At 39.6% G+C, this 14,162-nt stretch overlaps 1 protein-coding gene across 4 annotated transcripts in view; it reads left to right on the top strand.

Moving 5' to 3' along the window:
* The first annotated feature begins 10 nt into the window (after positions 1–10).
* Positions 11–14,162, top strand: part of STRN3 (striatin 3) — a 61,471-nt gene continuing 47,319 nt past the window's right edge. For all 4 annotated transcript variants that reach the window (XM_066188372.1, XM_066188374.1, XM_066188373.1 and 1 more), the window contains exon 1: positions 11–431. In XM_066188372.1, coding sequence (XP_066044469.1) covers positions 111–431 — 321 coding nt within the window. In that variant the 5' untranslated portion in view covers positions 11–110. The remainder of the gene's footprint in view (positions 432–14,162) is intronic.

Raw genomic sequence — 14,162 nt, 5'->3', positions numbered from 1 at the left:
CCCGCCCGGCCCGCCCCCTCCTCCCCGCCCCAGCCAGCGCCGCTCGCCCCCTCCCCGGCCCCTGCTCCCGGCCCCCGCCGCGGGACGAGGAGGAGGGCTCCCCGCAGACAATGGACGAGCACCCTGGAGCCGGAGGAGGCGGTGGGATGGCGGCCGCCCCGAGACCGCAGCAGCCGCCGCCGCAGGCGGGTGGGAATATGAACCTGCAGTCGGGTGGGGGCTGCGTGGGGGCCGGAGCCGGCGGAGGAGGAGGGCAGCAGCCACAGCCCCAGGGCCCCGCGGCCCCGGCCGGTCAGGAGGCGGCGGGCCCCGCCGAGCTGTCCCGGCCGCAGCACTACACCATCCCGGGGATCCTGCACTACATCCAGCACGAGTGGGCTCGCTTCGAGATGGAGAGGGCGCACTGGGAGGTGGAGCGGGCCGAGCTCCAGGTACGGGGGGCGAGGGCGATCTGGGACTGGCCCGGCTGGCCCCGGGGGCCGGGCCGCGCGCGGAGTGCGGGGGCAGCGCTGCCCGGGCGAGTGGGGCCCGCGGGGCCCCCGAGGCCGAGCCGGTCGCCGTGGCCCGGGGCCGGTCCCCGGGCGAGGTCCGGCGGGCGGAGCGGCGGTACCGGCGGAGGCCCGAGCCGGGCTCCCTCCCCGGGGCAGCCATTTTGGTTTGTAGCATGGCGCCCGCCCGGCTCCGGAGCGGCCCCGGCCCCGCAGGCCGCTCGCCCCAAGCCGCGGTGCGGGGCCCGGAGCGCGGCCGGGGAAGGGCGGGCGGGCGCTGCCGCGGCGCGGGGCTGGGACCCTCCTCGCCCTCCTCCCCGCTAGCGGGGCGAGCTGCGCTGCCTTGACAGCTGCGGTCGGCTCCCGCAGCACAATGACTCCGGGGCTGCTCGGCCCCGTGCGGGTTACCGACAGCAAGAGCCCCCGGGCCTGGGAGGGAGGACTGACGCCTCCCTGCAGCTCGGCCAGCTCCGGCTTTGGAGGGAAAAGACGGAGTTAGGAGTGCCTGCCTCCCCAGCAAGGGCAGGACGAGGAAAAGGAGTTCAGGTAAATCCTAAGTAAAAGACTTAGCCGGGCATGCAATTTGAGAGAGGTCGAATCTGTTCTCTCTTTCTTTCGGACTCGCTTCTTTGGAGATTTCCAATCGGAGAAGAGTGAGGAATCGATAAGTCTGCGGCGTGGTCATTTCAGTATACAAAAAAAAAATACCAGCCTCGTCTCCGGAATGGAAATTGAATAACTTTTTGGGATAGAGAGCAAGTGTTGGAGTTGCAATATATATTTCTTGCCACTAATGTTTGCTTTTAGTACAAGGATAATTTTACTAATTATTTTTGCAAGTAAAAAAACCATGCGTAGACTATTACCAGTTTATGAACAGATTACAAAATCCACTGAATGTGAGGTATCCTCACAGAAGCCATTATCTTCTTTATAGGACAGAAATGTACATAGTAAAAATGTAAAAATGTGTTGGCAAACTTTATTGCTTCCAAAGACTTTTTTTTTGTGATTTTTGTACTGAGTGAATGTTTATGGTCTTGAGGTAGCATTCCATCAAATTGCAGTGTAACAGCAGCCGACGTTTGCGAAGCATTTACTTTTGGATTTCAGAACCAAGAAGGATACCCGAGCCTGGGCAATTCTTTAGGAACTTCTTGGTTCTATAATAAGCATGTAATTTACACTATTTTTGTTATAATTAGGAAAGAATTTAAAAAACCCCAAAACCACCAAGGGAAACAGATGAAGAGGTTTTACTGTTTCTTTCACTTACTGCTAGTTTTATCAGTTTCAGCCTCGTGAAATGGCTGCATTTAAAATCTGTGGTGGACATGGTTGGGTGTTTTTAGCGGAGAGCTGTTGACTGTTTCTCCTGTTTTCTCTAGTGTCTGAGTGTTATGGCATTGTCTTTATAAATAAGTTGCTTAATGCTGTTCATTACCAGAAAAAGCCACCTTGAAATTTGTATTTGTTTTAGGTATGGGCTTGTTACTTTAAAACCAGGTACTGCTGTACCCTAACGTGAACAGTAGTCCTGAGACTTGGAAAGTTGTGTCTGACTGATAAAGTGCTTCTCTGCACCCACGTGGCCTCTAGATTCCCTGATGCACTCCAGCCAACTCTGCTGCTATTTGTTTGTGGTTGCTATTTCTTGTCCGTGGTGAAACCATTTCTTTTGCGTGTCTGTGTAGGGACGGTAGCAGTTCTGACCCTGACTGTGTATGTGTTGATTCGTATGCGTGTGCCAATGTCATGGGGCTGAGACAGCAGAGCTGCTGCACAGAGCCTGTGCACGAGGGTGTTTTTGGTTGGTTTTGTTCAATTACTTTGGAAGCCCAGGGTAGAAGTGGGGGAGGACATTAGCTTTGGATTTTCGGTCTCAGCCTGTACAATGGTGAAGACTGATACAGGAATGTGTTGTGAATATATTTTGAAGATAGATGTTTACCAAGTCTGTGGGGTTTTTTGTTGGTTCTGCAACTTAAGTTGTGAAGTCACAGCATATTTTGTGGCCAGTAAAACTGTAATAGTTTGGACAAAGAACAGTTTTGTCTGTTGAAGCTAATAAAAATGTTTTTCATGATGTTAGGTGCAAGTGTGAGTTTTTGTTGATTAGGCCTCCTGGGTTGAAAGGAAAACAGTAATTCCATAGCATGACAGTAGATAATTTGTACGGAAGTGAGCGTGGGATGATTTAGCTGCAACTCTCCTGGTGCAGGTAATTTCATTCTTATTTCTTCATTCTTTCGAGATCACAGAAAAATCTCTAAACATTGTTTCTCAGTGCTGGCAAATGCAAGCTCTTTGTAACTTTTCTACCGATGCTTCATAGAAACTATGTGGAAGACCAAAGGACTTGGCAGTAGGTGTGATTTTATTTATGTGTTCTGAATCGAAGACTTTATTATTCTGAAGAAGAAGATACTTTCTTATGTGTGGTATGAATTAATGGACCTCCAGTGTGGTTTATCCACCTACCCCCTTTCTTTACCTGTGTAGCTCCAGTGACTGGAGGAATTGGCACCTCTGGTAGGAGTGCTCTTTGCATGGAGGGGTGATGGTGAAGAGAGAGAGGATCTGCAGTAACAGTTTATTCTTTCTGGGTTCTTGTAACGACTTTTTTTTGTTCCACCTATGGGACACATTTTTATAAATAAAGCACATGGTATTTCGTTGGGTTGGGTTTTATGCCATGGTTGTAATGACTGACTGAGAGTCTCAAGCCTTTTGGATCTGAAGTCTAGTGCTGATAGACTTAGATCTACATTTACATCAGACTTTGAATCAAAAATGTTTATAGTTTTATGCTGTCTTTCCAACTCCTTAGGTGCATGCTGTTCTGCTTGAGTGCAGAAGTGAAGCAGCATAATCATTAGACAAACCTGTGTGTGCAAGCCATTATCAAGTACAGAAATGTCAAATATCAGGAGTGCAGTACTTGAAACATAGTACACTTGTAATACTGGCTGCTGCAGTGACTTCTTAAGAGTTCACTGGTTGCTGTGTTGAAAATGAGCTGTCTGGCCTTGCATAGTGTCTTGTTCACTGCAAGTAATGGACACAATCTGTTCACTATTTAGTGAACTAAAAGATTTTCACTGAAGCAATGTAACTTTGATCTCCCAATCTAATGACCTTGATGTTGGTCAATAATGACCAGCTGTTTTGCTGAGATAAATGGTCTTTTCTAAGACATGTATGCACTTTAGAGGAATTACAGCAAGTCCATATTGAATGTTATGTGTTTGGTAGAAATTGCCATTTGTTCAAGGCAGTAAGTGGCTCCATAGTATCATAAAAGAGAAAGAAATTTGGGTGGGAAAACACTGTAGAGGTGCACAGAAACTGTAAAGGAAGATAAAGTTGTGTCAGAGAAGGAGTATCATAGGAAGGCTTGTAACTTTGGGGGAAAAATCAAGCGAGCCGCTTTCTCATGGGGCTTGCAGGCTGATAATGTTTGTCTGGAATAGAAGTCTCAATTGTGCAGTTTATTCAGGTTTTCTAAACTGAAAACCAGATGAAAATTTTTGATGAAAACCACATTGAATATTTTCTCATACTTCAAAATCACACAAGAATATGTTGGGAGAGAATTGCCAGTAGATGCTAATTTCAAATGCTTTAATGAATAGGAAGAGTTATTAAGAAACATGAACTCTCAGAACAAAATATATCCAATTTTGGTTTAAACATTATACAGCCTCTAAAGCAACTTAGGTGTGCATACAGGTTGCCATGACTGTTAATACATTTTCTGTCCTGTAAAATGACATGTTTGATGGCACACAACTGAAGTTCCTAGTTCATCTTATTTACAAATGCTTTTTTTCCCAAATATTCAGAGACATTATGGAAGCATGTTTCCTAATATTCTTTGTATAGGTGTTTAAAAATCCCAGACCACCAAAACCCATAGATTTCAGGCTTTACTTGCATGCCTCCCCGCTACCCTTTCTGCTGGGGATGACAGAGCAGACTCATTGTATTTCATACAGGAAGTTCTTTAAAACAGGAGTGTATCTTCCGATAACACATGTAACAGTCTTGATATCATGAACAAAATGAGACCATGTATATATATATATATATAGTCATGCTGTACTTCAGCATTTCCAAAGTGTATCAAGAATCGATTGCTGAAATACTTATCTGTATGTTCCTTGTTTTAGTTTGTTGCAGATTTGAAGGGGTGATGGGGGCTAACGTTGGGAATGTTTCTGTCTTAAACTTGGAGGAACAATTAATTCTTCTCATAACAGACTTTGCCTTCCTTTTGGCTTGCAAATAATTTGTTTTGATGATAGATTGCAAGTGGAAGTGGTTATGAGGGTTGTAGAATGGTCATTAGTTTGTTGGCCACAATCCCTGTCTCAGCAACTGGGGAGCATACAGTAAAAATTAAGTATTTTTTAAAAGCCCTGGCTTTTCAGGAATTAGTGCAGGGGACTGTTGTAAATGCTGACATTTTCTTGGGTCAGAAAGTGTTTGGGTAAGTTCATGGAAGAAGATTTCCTGTGGGTGGGTGTCTAAGTAAAGATACTGTCTTTCTGATTTACAAGTTTTCTGAGATTTGAGATGTTTTGTGAGGTTTATTCTTTTGGTTTTATGCTAGTCCTGTGGAACTGCCTGTTAGCCTGTGGTTACGAGTGGCATACTGAGGTTGGTGGTCTATTGGTCTGACCAAGCAAAATGTTCTTATATTCTCTTGACCAATGAGGTAGCTTTGAAATGGAGTCACATAATCATTTGAGCTTGAAGGAACCTTAAAGCTCAAGTAGTTCTGACTTCTCTGCCATGGCCAGGAAAATGCTTTGATTTGATTATTTGACAGCATGTTTAGTGCTAATTTTGATGCTGCTTCAATACTGTTTTTCTTAAAAAACAAACCCTGATTGATATCAGGGGCATTAATTGTGATATAATGCAAAGTTAAGGCAGGAAATTCAGATGCTGCTGTTGTGAAATGCACAGTGCTTTTTAACCGCATGATTATCAATTGCATTCTAGATAGCTGAAATTGTAAATATGATTAATAGATAAACTGCTATTTCATTGGATCTTACAGGTGAATCTCTGTATTTATTATGAAATTAGCTTAACTAAATCTAAATCAATCCTTTAAAAACCGCAAGGGATACTTGATCAACACTGACTGGAAATAAAATGAAGTAGGCTGTAAAAAGTTGGTAAACATTCTTATTTGTGATAGTTATAAATGCCATGAGGTGTGTGGGCAATGCATGCATCTGAACTGTCAAACCTCTTTGTGCAAACTGTTCAGGTGCTTGCTGTATTGGGAGTGCAGAAGTACATCGTGGTCCAAATAACTAGTTTTTATTCACATGATAAAATATTTGAATATTTAATACCTTTTTAATAATGACAACCTTTTTTTCTGTATAAAATAGCATACATAAAAGAAGTTAAAAATCCAGAAGCTTCTGTTCATTAATCATTTTCTAAGGTATCAGTGAAAACAGCTACATGTTTTATAGAGTTAAATCCCTTTTAAGTTCAAAGCACTGAATTGAGCATTCTGTGATTTTTGGGTAGAGGGCAATTAGACATAATCAAGGGTTTCCCTACTGTGGCTTCCATAGCTATTTAGTCAACTGCATTAACAGGCATATCACTTCTGGTAGAACTTCAGGTGCCTGTTCCCTGAAGGTTGGAAGTCTGTTCTTCTCTGTGTCTGGGTAAATCTTGTCTTTCTTCACAGGCTTCTTGGCAAGACTTCCAAATTAAAGTGTGCAGAGATGCTTTCTTTTTGTGTAGGGATAACCTCAGTCTTCCCATTTTATTTTTGATTTAGATCTTTAACATTTCTGTAAAATTTTCTTGCAGTATTCACCTCATGGAGGCAAAACAATAAAAGAGCGCAGGACATGGAGTTACATTAAGCTCCATGTAAAAACAGGAACAGGAAATACCTGGATAGCTGTGAGGTTTATGTGTGGGATACTCGTCAGTGTAGTAGTTGTGTAACTTTTTCTGGAATATTGTTTCTAAATAATTCCCTTCTAGCAACACTTGGTGTAAAAGTGGTTTTTACTGTGTAATAATTGCCTTTTCATAAATGATTATTTGCAATAATAATACTCTTACTTAGAATCAGTGTACAGAACAGTCATTTTATAGCAGTTACTCTGGTGAGGTTTTCTTTTAGGTACACTGTAGAGGTGTGTGGCAGATAAATTATATAACACTTCCTGGTGAAGAATTACTTCTTTTTTTAAACTCTGGGCATGCATTTTACTTTTTAGTTTCATTGCAATTATACCTATGCATATTTAATATCTCTTTGAGAAATCACATTTCATGGAATTTTTTGTGAGGGTTGAAATATCTGTGGGTATAATTATTTATTTCATGCTGAAAGTAGGTTTTGAGGTAGTGGTGGGTGTTCTTGATCCTTGTCATTAAAGAAATTAGGAGAAGGTGATAATGGATTTATTTTTCCTAACTGATGAAGAGAGTGGCTAGGGAAGTTGGATCCTCCACTGATTAGATGTATCTTCAGGACAAATGTATGACTTGCAAGAGCTTTGTTTGCTTATCTGATGGTTACTTTTTGTCACTCAGGCTGTTCTGAATTTTACTAAGCCATGCACAGCAGGATACTTAGTTTAATGATATCTTCTGCCTTCATCAGGGCAACTCCAACAGATATTAAGAGCCAGTTATGAAGTCAGCTGTTCTTCAGGACCAGTCCTGAAGGTTCAGCATAAATTTAAGCAGCCTGTAGGATTTTCTACAGTATCTTCCACAGTATCCACTGTAGTGTCATTGTTAAAGTGTCTGATTAGAGGTAGCCTGCTGTTGGCAATTAAAAAAGGTAAAAAATACATTTTTATGAGTCCAGAACAAATTCCACTTAATGAGAGATGAAGTGCTTTCCTAGGTTTATTTGAAGTTATTGTGCAAGCAGAAATCCTTTATGTGTTGGCTGTAACATTCTGAAAAAAGTGTGCTTCTCTGAATGCTGATTGAAATGATCCTGAAACAGAGAATAAATTTCAGTAAGTTCAGATGCCTGAAGGTCTCTCTGATTTTATATATATATATATTCAAATTGGTTGACTGCTCTAAAATTTCTTCAGTTGTTCACATTGTTTTCTTTTCACCCAAAATAGGGTCAGTCCTTAACTGCTGTCAAATTTGAGGTTGATGATCCTATAAGTATGTACTACATAACAGTACTCCTCCTAGAAGAAAAAAACCCAAGGAAAGTCCTTTGCCTTTATGCCCGTGACCACTGCGAGAGGCTGGAGAATGCTTGACTCCAGTATTTAACTTGAAACTCTGATGGTTTGCATTCTTTGAGGATGAGACCCTAGGGTGCTGGAACAGAATCCTGCAATCCACCTTGGGACCCTGGGAAAAGAAAGGATCCTGCTTTGGCAAACAGAAGTCTCAAAAGACAGTTTAAGCAAAGCATTTAAACAGGTTTACAGTTTTACAATTTCATTACACCTATTCTGTTCCATATCTTTAGGAAGGTTAGTAAAGTTGTTTGGGTAGAAGGCAGGACTGCTGTCTGTTAACTCCCTGGTGAAGCGGTGTAAATTAGACAGTGCTGGTGGTGTTCTGTGCCAGGAAGCCAGATTAACATTTAGGAGGTGCAAAATACCTGCTCCTTGTCAACTTTCTGTCATGCCTCACTGAATTATACACATTTATTTTAACTCTTTTCCATAACTTGAATTCCATTAACTTGATTATATTCAATTTTGTCATTGTCAGTGTTGCCATTGCCTTAATGCAAAGCTCTGTACACTCTGTGATATTCTATTCTTATATATATATATATATGTATATATATTTTTTATATGTATGGCTTCTTACATTCAAACACTTCATTACTTTTTGCTTTCTATGGTCCTTTAGGAATGTGTGCTACTGACCTGCAGCTGATGAGCATTGACATGAGTGTTCATCACTAGAACAGCCTTGGTCAGTTTGGATCACTGTGTTCACAGTCTGCTGTGGCTTATGCTTTTGTCTTTATTCCTAAATAACAAATAGGTGTGCCTGATTTTGGAGAGGAAGGGTATATTCTTGAGGATGTTTTGCCGCACTGCAATTCCTGTCCTCCCTTTTGAACTCTGTAGTAATCATAAGAACCTGCCACACTACAAAGTGTATAACTTCACTCTTATTTATGGGCTCTTGTACTACAAATACGAATAATAGTAAAGAGGATGAGCTTAATGTTCTAATTTCTGTTTAGTATTAAGTATCTCACGAAGCTCCAAATGTGGCACTTTGTCAAAAGTAACTTCATGTTAATGCAGTAATGTGCCAATGTAATGGTGCTGACAGTAAAGATATTTTAAATTTTGCCAAATTCAAATACCGTCTTTTGGTGTATATATAATTAGTATTATTGGTTGTAGTTGTAACTTTACTGGAAAGAAATTCCTTTTATGAGCAAAAAGTACTCCCAAAAATGCCAAGCACTTTAAAAAACTCTGTGTGAATCTTTTTAGATAGCAATGGTCCAAGGTGTGGAACTGCTTTTGGTTTTGTTTCAAAGATGTTATTTGCAAGATTTATGCATTTAGGAGGAATGCAGAAAATAGAGATGATAATTACAGAATGAACGACTGCAACTGAGGATAAACTTACACTGAAATAGTCATGCTGAGTTGTTGTCTTCTGCAACTTCTGTGAATTTCCTGCTAGAAGAAATTAATAAACCCCTGAATGATCCTTGGCTTTAGAAGTGCTATAAGGGAGTTAAAAATACAGAAATTGGGAAGTGATTTCTTTTGTGATCTGTGCAGAACTGGCAGAATGAACATTGCAATGTAATGTCCCATTGTTTAATAAGTTTTGAAAAGAATGCTGAAAATTTGACATAAAACCAGTTTGAGGTCTGGAAATAACATCTTGAAGACTGATCTGTTTAGAATTCAGTCTTCTTGCTAAATCAAAAAGCAGTCCGAGAGGTAGCCTTATTAGGTGCCTCACTGGGGTTTAGACTTATTTAGAGGTTTTTTAATTCACAGTAGAAAATTGTTTCATGTAAGGGGTATGACACAGAGACTGGAACATCACCTTAAAAAAATAAATCCCAGTGAGAGCGTGTTAATAGTGTGATAGATATATGTGTGAAGCTGGGTAACTGCTTTTTGTTTCTTGTTTTCATTTGTGGATATTTTTTGGGTGTTTTTGTTTTGTTTTGATCTTTTGTTTTTTTGGAGTTCTTGTTTTTTGTTTTGGTACAACAGCCAGAGAAATAATCAGGCAACAAGTGTAAAACATAGTGAAATAATTTTTATACAACAAAAATTTATGAATCCTTTCTGCATGGAGACACAGAGGTAATCGAAATGGATTCACAAGCAGCTAGCTATGTGTTACTCTGTAGTCTAATGTACTGGTATTCAGTTTGTATGGTCTTCCCATGCTTTTTCTTAATGTATCAGACTTGAGTGAAGAACTGGACGCTTGAAATTGAGTGAACTAAGGGATTTCTTGGTTCTCAGTAAGGGATTCTCAAGAATGGCTGTGTTAAATGAGAAGGAAGCCACTGCTATCTCTACTGTAATAGATGGAATGTAGCCAACATTAGGTCTCTACTAAGAGAGGCAATGACCTTTTTGTTTAATAACTAAAGCAGAGACCTCAACAGGTTATGGATAGCAAGTATCAAAGTACAAGTAGTTTGTTAGTTTGTTGCTGGATTGTTGAATGTGCCTGTCCATGGCTGGAAGCTGTTCTTGAAAAATTAAAGGTAGAAGAAAATTTACAAGGATCTTTGCAGTGTAAATTCTAAGACTCAACAATTGCAAAGTAATTGAAAGTAACCTTTCTTGAAGAATTTTCTTTACAGTTGTTCTGGTTCCATTGTACTTCAGTCTGGTTTTTTGCAATTAGTTTGTGCTGTAAGTTGGGGCCATTCCATAGCATTATGTGAAAATTGCAGACCTATCTTGAACACCCTTATTATCTGTATTTTAGTAATATAGAGAGAAGATAAAAGCATATTCAACAGTTTCCTTTGAATCTCTGATTATTGTTGCATGGTTAAATATGAGAGTTTGCATCTGGACAGACAACTACTTCAGAGACTTCAAAGTTAAGTGAAATTTCTTTAGGCATTATTTTAGCATTACTTTATGTAGAACATGTCATTAATAAATTACATCAGTGATGATGCTAAATGTTTTCAGAATACATGCTGCACTGTGGTGTGATGGCCAGGAGTATTTCTCAAGTGTTTGAAACACTATGTAATCTGTGGTTAACAGGGTATTTTGCCACTGGTTGTCGAAACTGGTGACTTGACTCATACTTGTCCACAAGCTTGTCTGTGTCTGTTTTCATTAGTTTTTCTGCAGAGAAGGTAGTGCTCACAAGCTTTCCATCTCTTGAGCAGTTGATACTGGAATAATGTACAAAATGTTTAAAAATAGAAAATTTACATAGGAAATGCTGTATATAGACTTGTTAATTGGCAGAGGGAATACTTAGAGTTGATCACTGATATTTTTGGCAAGAATCGACTTTTGTCATTGATGTTGAAGCTGTGTTGTGGGTTTTTTCCAGCACAGACATGTGGAAAATACCATGACTTAATGGATTTTAAAAGTGCAAACCTGCAATAATTTCTCACCAAATGACAGTCCAGTAAGAGTTTCTTTTCATCTGTGAAAAAAAATACTAATTTTTGGCTGGCATCTGGAGATGTGCCAATTGACTGGAAGCTGACTTTAACATCCCAGTTTTCAAGAAGGATGACCCTGGTCACAACAGGCCTGTCAGACTCTCTTCAGTGACTGGTAAAATCATCAAGAGGATTATTCTGGGCACTGTTGAAAAATACCTGAAAGACAACACAGTCACTGGTCACAGCCAGCACAGCCTCATGAGAGGAAAGTCCTGCTTATCGAACCTAATTTCCTTCTATGACTGGCTAACCCACCTTGTTAATCAAGGGCAGCCAGCTGATGTAATCCTTTTGGATTTCAGTTAAGTTTTTGATACTGTCTCTCACAGGATCTTTCTGGACAAAGTGTCCGGCACACAGCTGGATAAACACATCATGGGATGGGTGATCACCTAACATCTTGTATAAACTTTTTTCTGTGAAAGGCATATGAACAGTTAGATTTTTATTTTATTTATTGGAAAACCTAATTTGAAACAAATTAAAATTCCATAGAAAGTCTGTTAAGAAAACAGATTTTGGATTATTAATTTTACTTTGTGACTCAAACTTCAGGAAGTTCTTTGAGGAAGGATACTTATATTGTCAGTTTGAATTGTAAAGAGAATTAGTTTGTGTTTGTTTGCAGAGCTTTCTTAAATTATTATTAGGAACATGATTACCTTAAAGTCCATGGAGCTTGCTTTCAAACATGTTTCATGGATTACTCAATCTGCTGAAGAAATGCAATTGAAGTACGGTGTTCAGACACTTCATAGAATAATGTTTCTAACTAGTAAGAGTTACTTTTGCTGCTTATGTTTTACTTGGCTGTTTGATTATCTTGCATGATGGCATTCGATATTTGAATGGAATGATTGTAATTCCTCAGTAGAATTATATTGATACTGGTGAAGAGAACTTGGTGATAAAAATGAGTAAGCATTTTTTGAAGTTAAAATGAGCATTTGTGTCTACTTAGTGGCTCCAAGCATTCCTGTTAACTGTCAGTTGAATTAAGAAATAGTGCCTGCTTAATGGCCTTCAGATTATTTTAAATGGTTTGATTAATTAAATAAATAGTTAATAAAGTTTGCTGGATCTTGGGTCTGATGTCTGATTGTGGGGAGAAGGAGAGCTGGCATATAGGGGCAAGTGACTGTTATTCTGACTTGGTGGCATGGAGCATTTTGGTAGTTCTTTTACAGTCTGTTGTTGATAATGACCAGATTATTTTCACTTTTCCTGAAGTTAATGTTATAAAATAGTGTTGCAGAGTAGAATGTGCTTTCGGGAAGATGAAAGTTCTTTTACACATTCCTAGGCAGGAGGTTACTTTTCTGAACGAGGTTACTTTTCTGAACGAGTGTCTCTGGGAGTGGAATTGAAAGGAAGACTAATTTATAAATTAAACTATGGTCATTGTTTGGTAAACTTTTAACTGAAACAAAATTTTAGAAGTCTGTTCTTGGGTGTTTAACAGTACTACAACAGTGGTCAATGGATCATAAACTCCCAAGGCACTTGCATTTGTTATTAAAAAAAAAAAAAGGTTTTATAGTTTTCAGTTTTTAGACTTGTACATTTTAGTCCTTGAGGAGAATGCTACCGGAATGTGAATTCGTTGTCTTTAGTGCCTTCAGCTTCTTCTGGACATGTAGTCTCTCTTTTTGTTCCCCCCTCACATCCACTGGCTTCTCTGTACTGGATGCAGGTTTATGGACAGAGAGTTGATTTACTTTGTTTACAAAATGTGATGTTTAGAGGCTTGTTAGACTTTAAAAACACAATTATGAATTGTATGAGTTTTGTTACTGTACTGTTCTAAATACCATTTTGGTTAAGAGAGTGGCTGTAAAAATCCTAGGAAAAAAATGATACAGTGAAAAAATTCTAAGGAAGAGTGACAGAATGAAGGCAGTCATATGCTGAATGTGAGTTGTAACTTAGAAGTTTGACTCTAATGCAGAAGAGGATGGAATTGACAGCTGGATTTTCTCTAAGTTGGTCACAGAAGCTGATTAAACTTGACAGTGCTTGGCCCTGTAGTGAAGAGGCCAAACTTTGGATGTGGCTGATGTGGTGAGAGTTGGAAAGAGGAAGGACAGGTTAAGGAAAGGAGAAAGTTTTGCAAGCCTGGTCTTCCCCATATGCACTGCAGGACTGATGGGGATTTAGGGGTGAGTAAATCCTCTTACATGTCAGCTGTGTCATTAACCTCCTTAGAGCTAGCTGGATTTCTTGTTTCTTCTACTCTTGTCCAGAAGTTACTCCAGTATGGTGCTTTTCTGGTGGTTAGGATTTGCTTTTAGCAAACTATCAGAAACAGATCACTTGAGTCTTCGAAAAAAGTATAAACTGGGGAGTGAGAAATGATCATCAGCTCAAATGGAAAAGATCTGTAAAAATGTAACCTTTGGGAAACAGCTTTGCTGCCTTAAGTGTAGTAGGTAACTGCGCTCGTATTTGACTGATTGTTCATAAGACTGTGTAGAAAATTACCTTCTTTATTTGCAAATGTTCAAATGTACACTGGTATTTAACAACTGCTAGTTGTTAAAATCTTTTTTTTCCCCCCACATCTTTAACCTGAGCTTATTTTATGAAGCAAAGATCTTCTGTTAATATGTGAGGTGTTGCTTCTATTTTTTTTGTCTTCCAATTATTGTTTGTTCTACAGGGTCTTTAAAAGTAATATGCCTTCGAAACATGTATGATCCTGATGTTACCAGTGACATCTATCATACTGTGCAACTTACTAGAGAGGGAATTTCCAGACTTTAATTTACAAAATAAAGATTTGTTTTTATATATATGTTTATTTGTAGTAGTCAAAGTCTCTTCTTTTAGTTCTCAGTTGATAATTTAAGGAATATCTCATTCACAATAAATATATAAACATAATCGGATCTGTAAGAATGCACTATATCTCACACTTTTAGTTGTTATGAAGGAGTGGAAGTTTCAAACTGTATTTGTTGAAAACTGTTGGTGAAGGCCTCACTTATGTTCAGTTT

The sequence above is a fragment of the Chamaea fasciata genome, unplaced genomic scaffold (genome assembly GCF_029207755.1).
Source record: "Chamaea fasciata isolate MVZ Bird 193981 ecotype frontalis unplaced genomic scaffold, bChaFas1.0.hap1 SCAF_7, whole genome shotgun sequence".
Lineage (NCBI taxonomy): Eukaryota > Metazoa > Chordata > Aves > Passeriformes > Sylviidae > Chamaea > Chamaea fasciata.
This window is presented reverse-complemented; position numbering and strand designations above follow the sequence as displayed.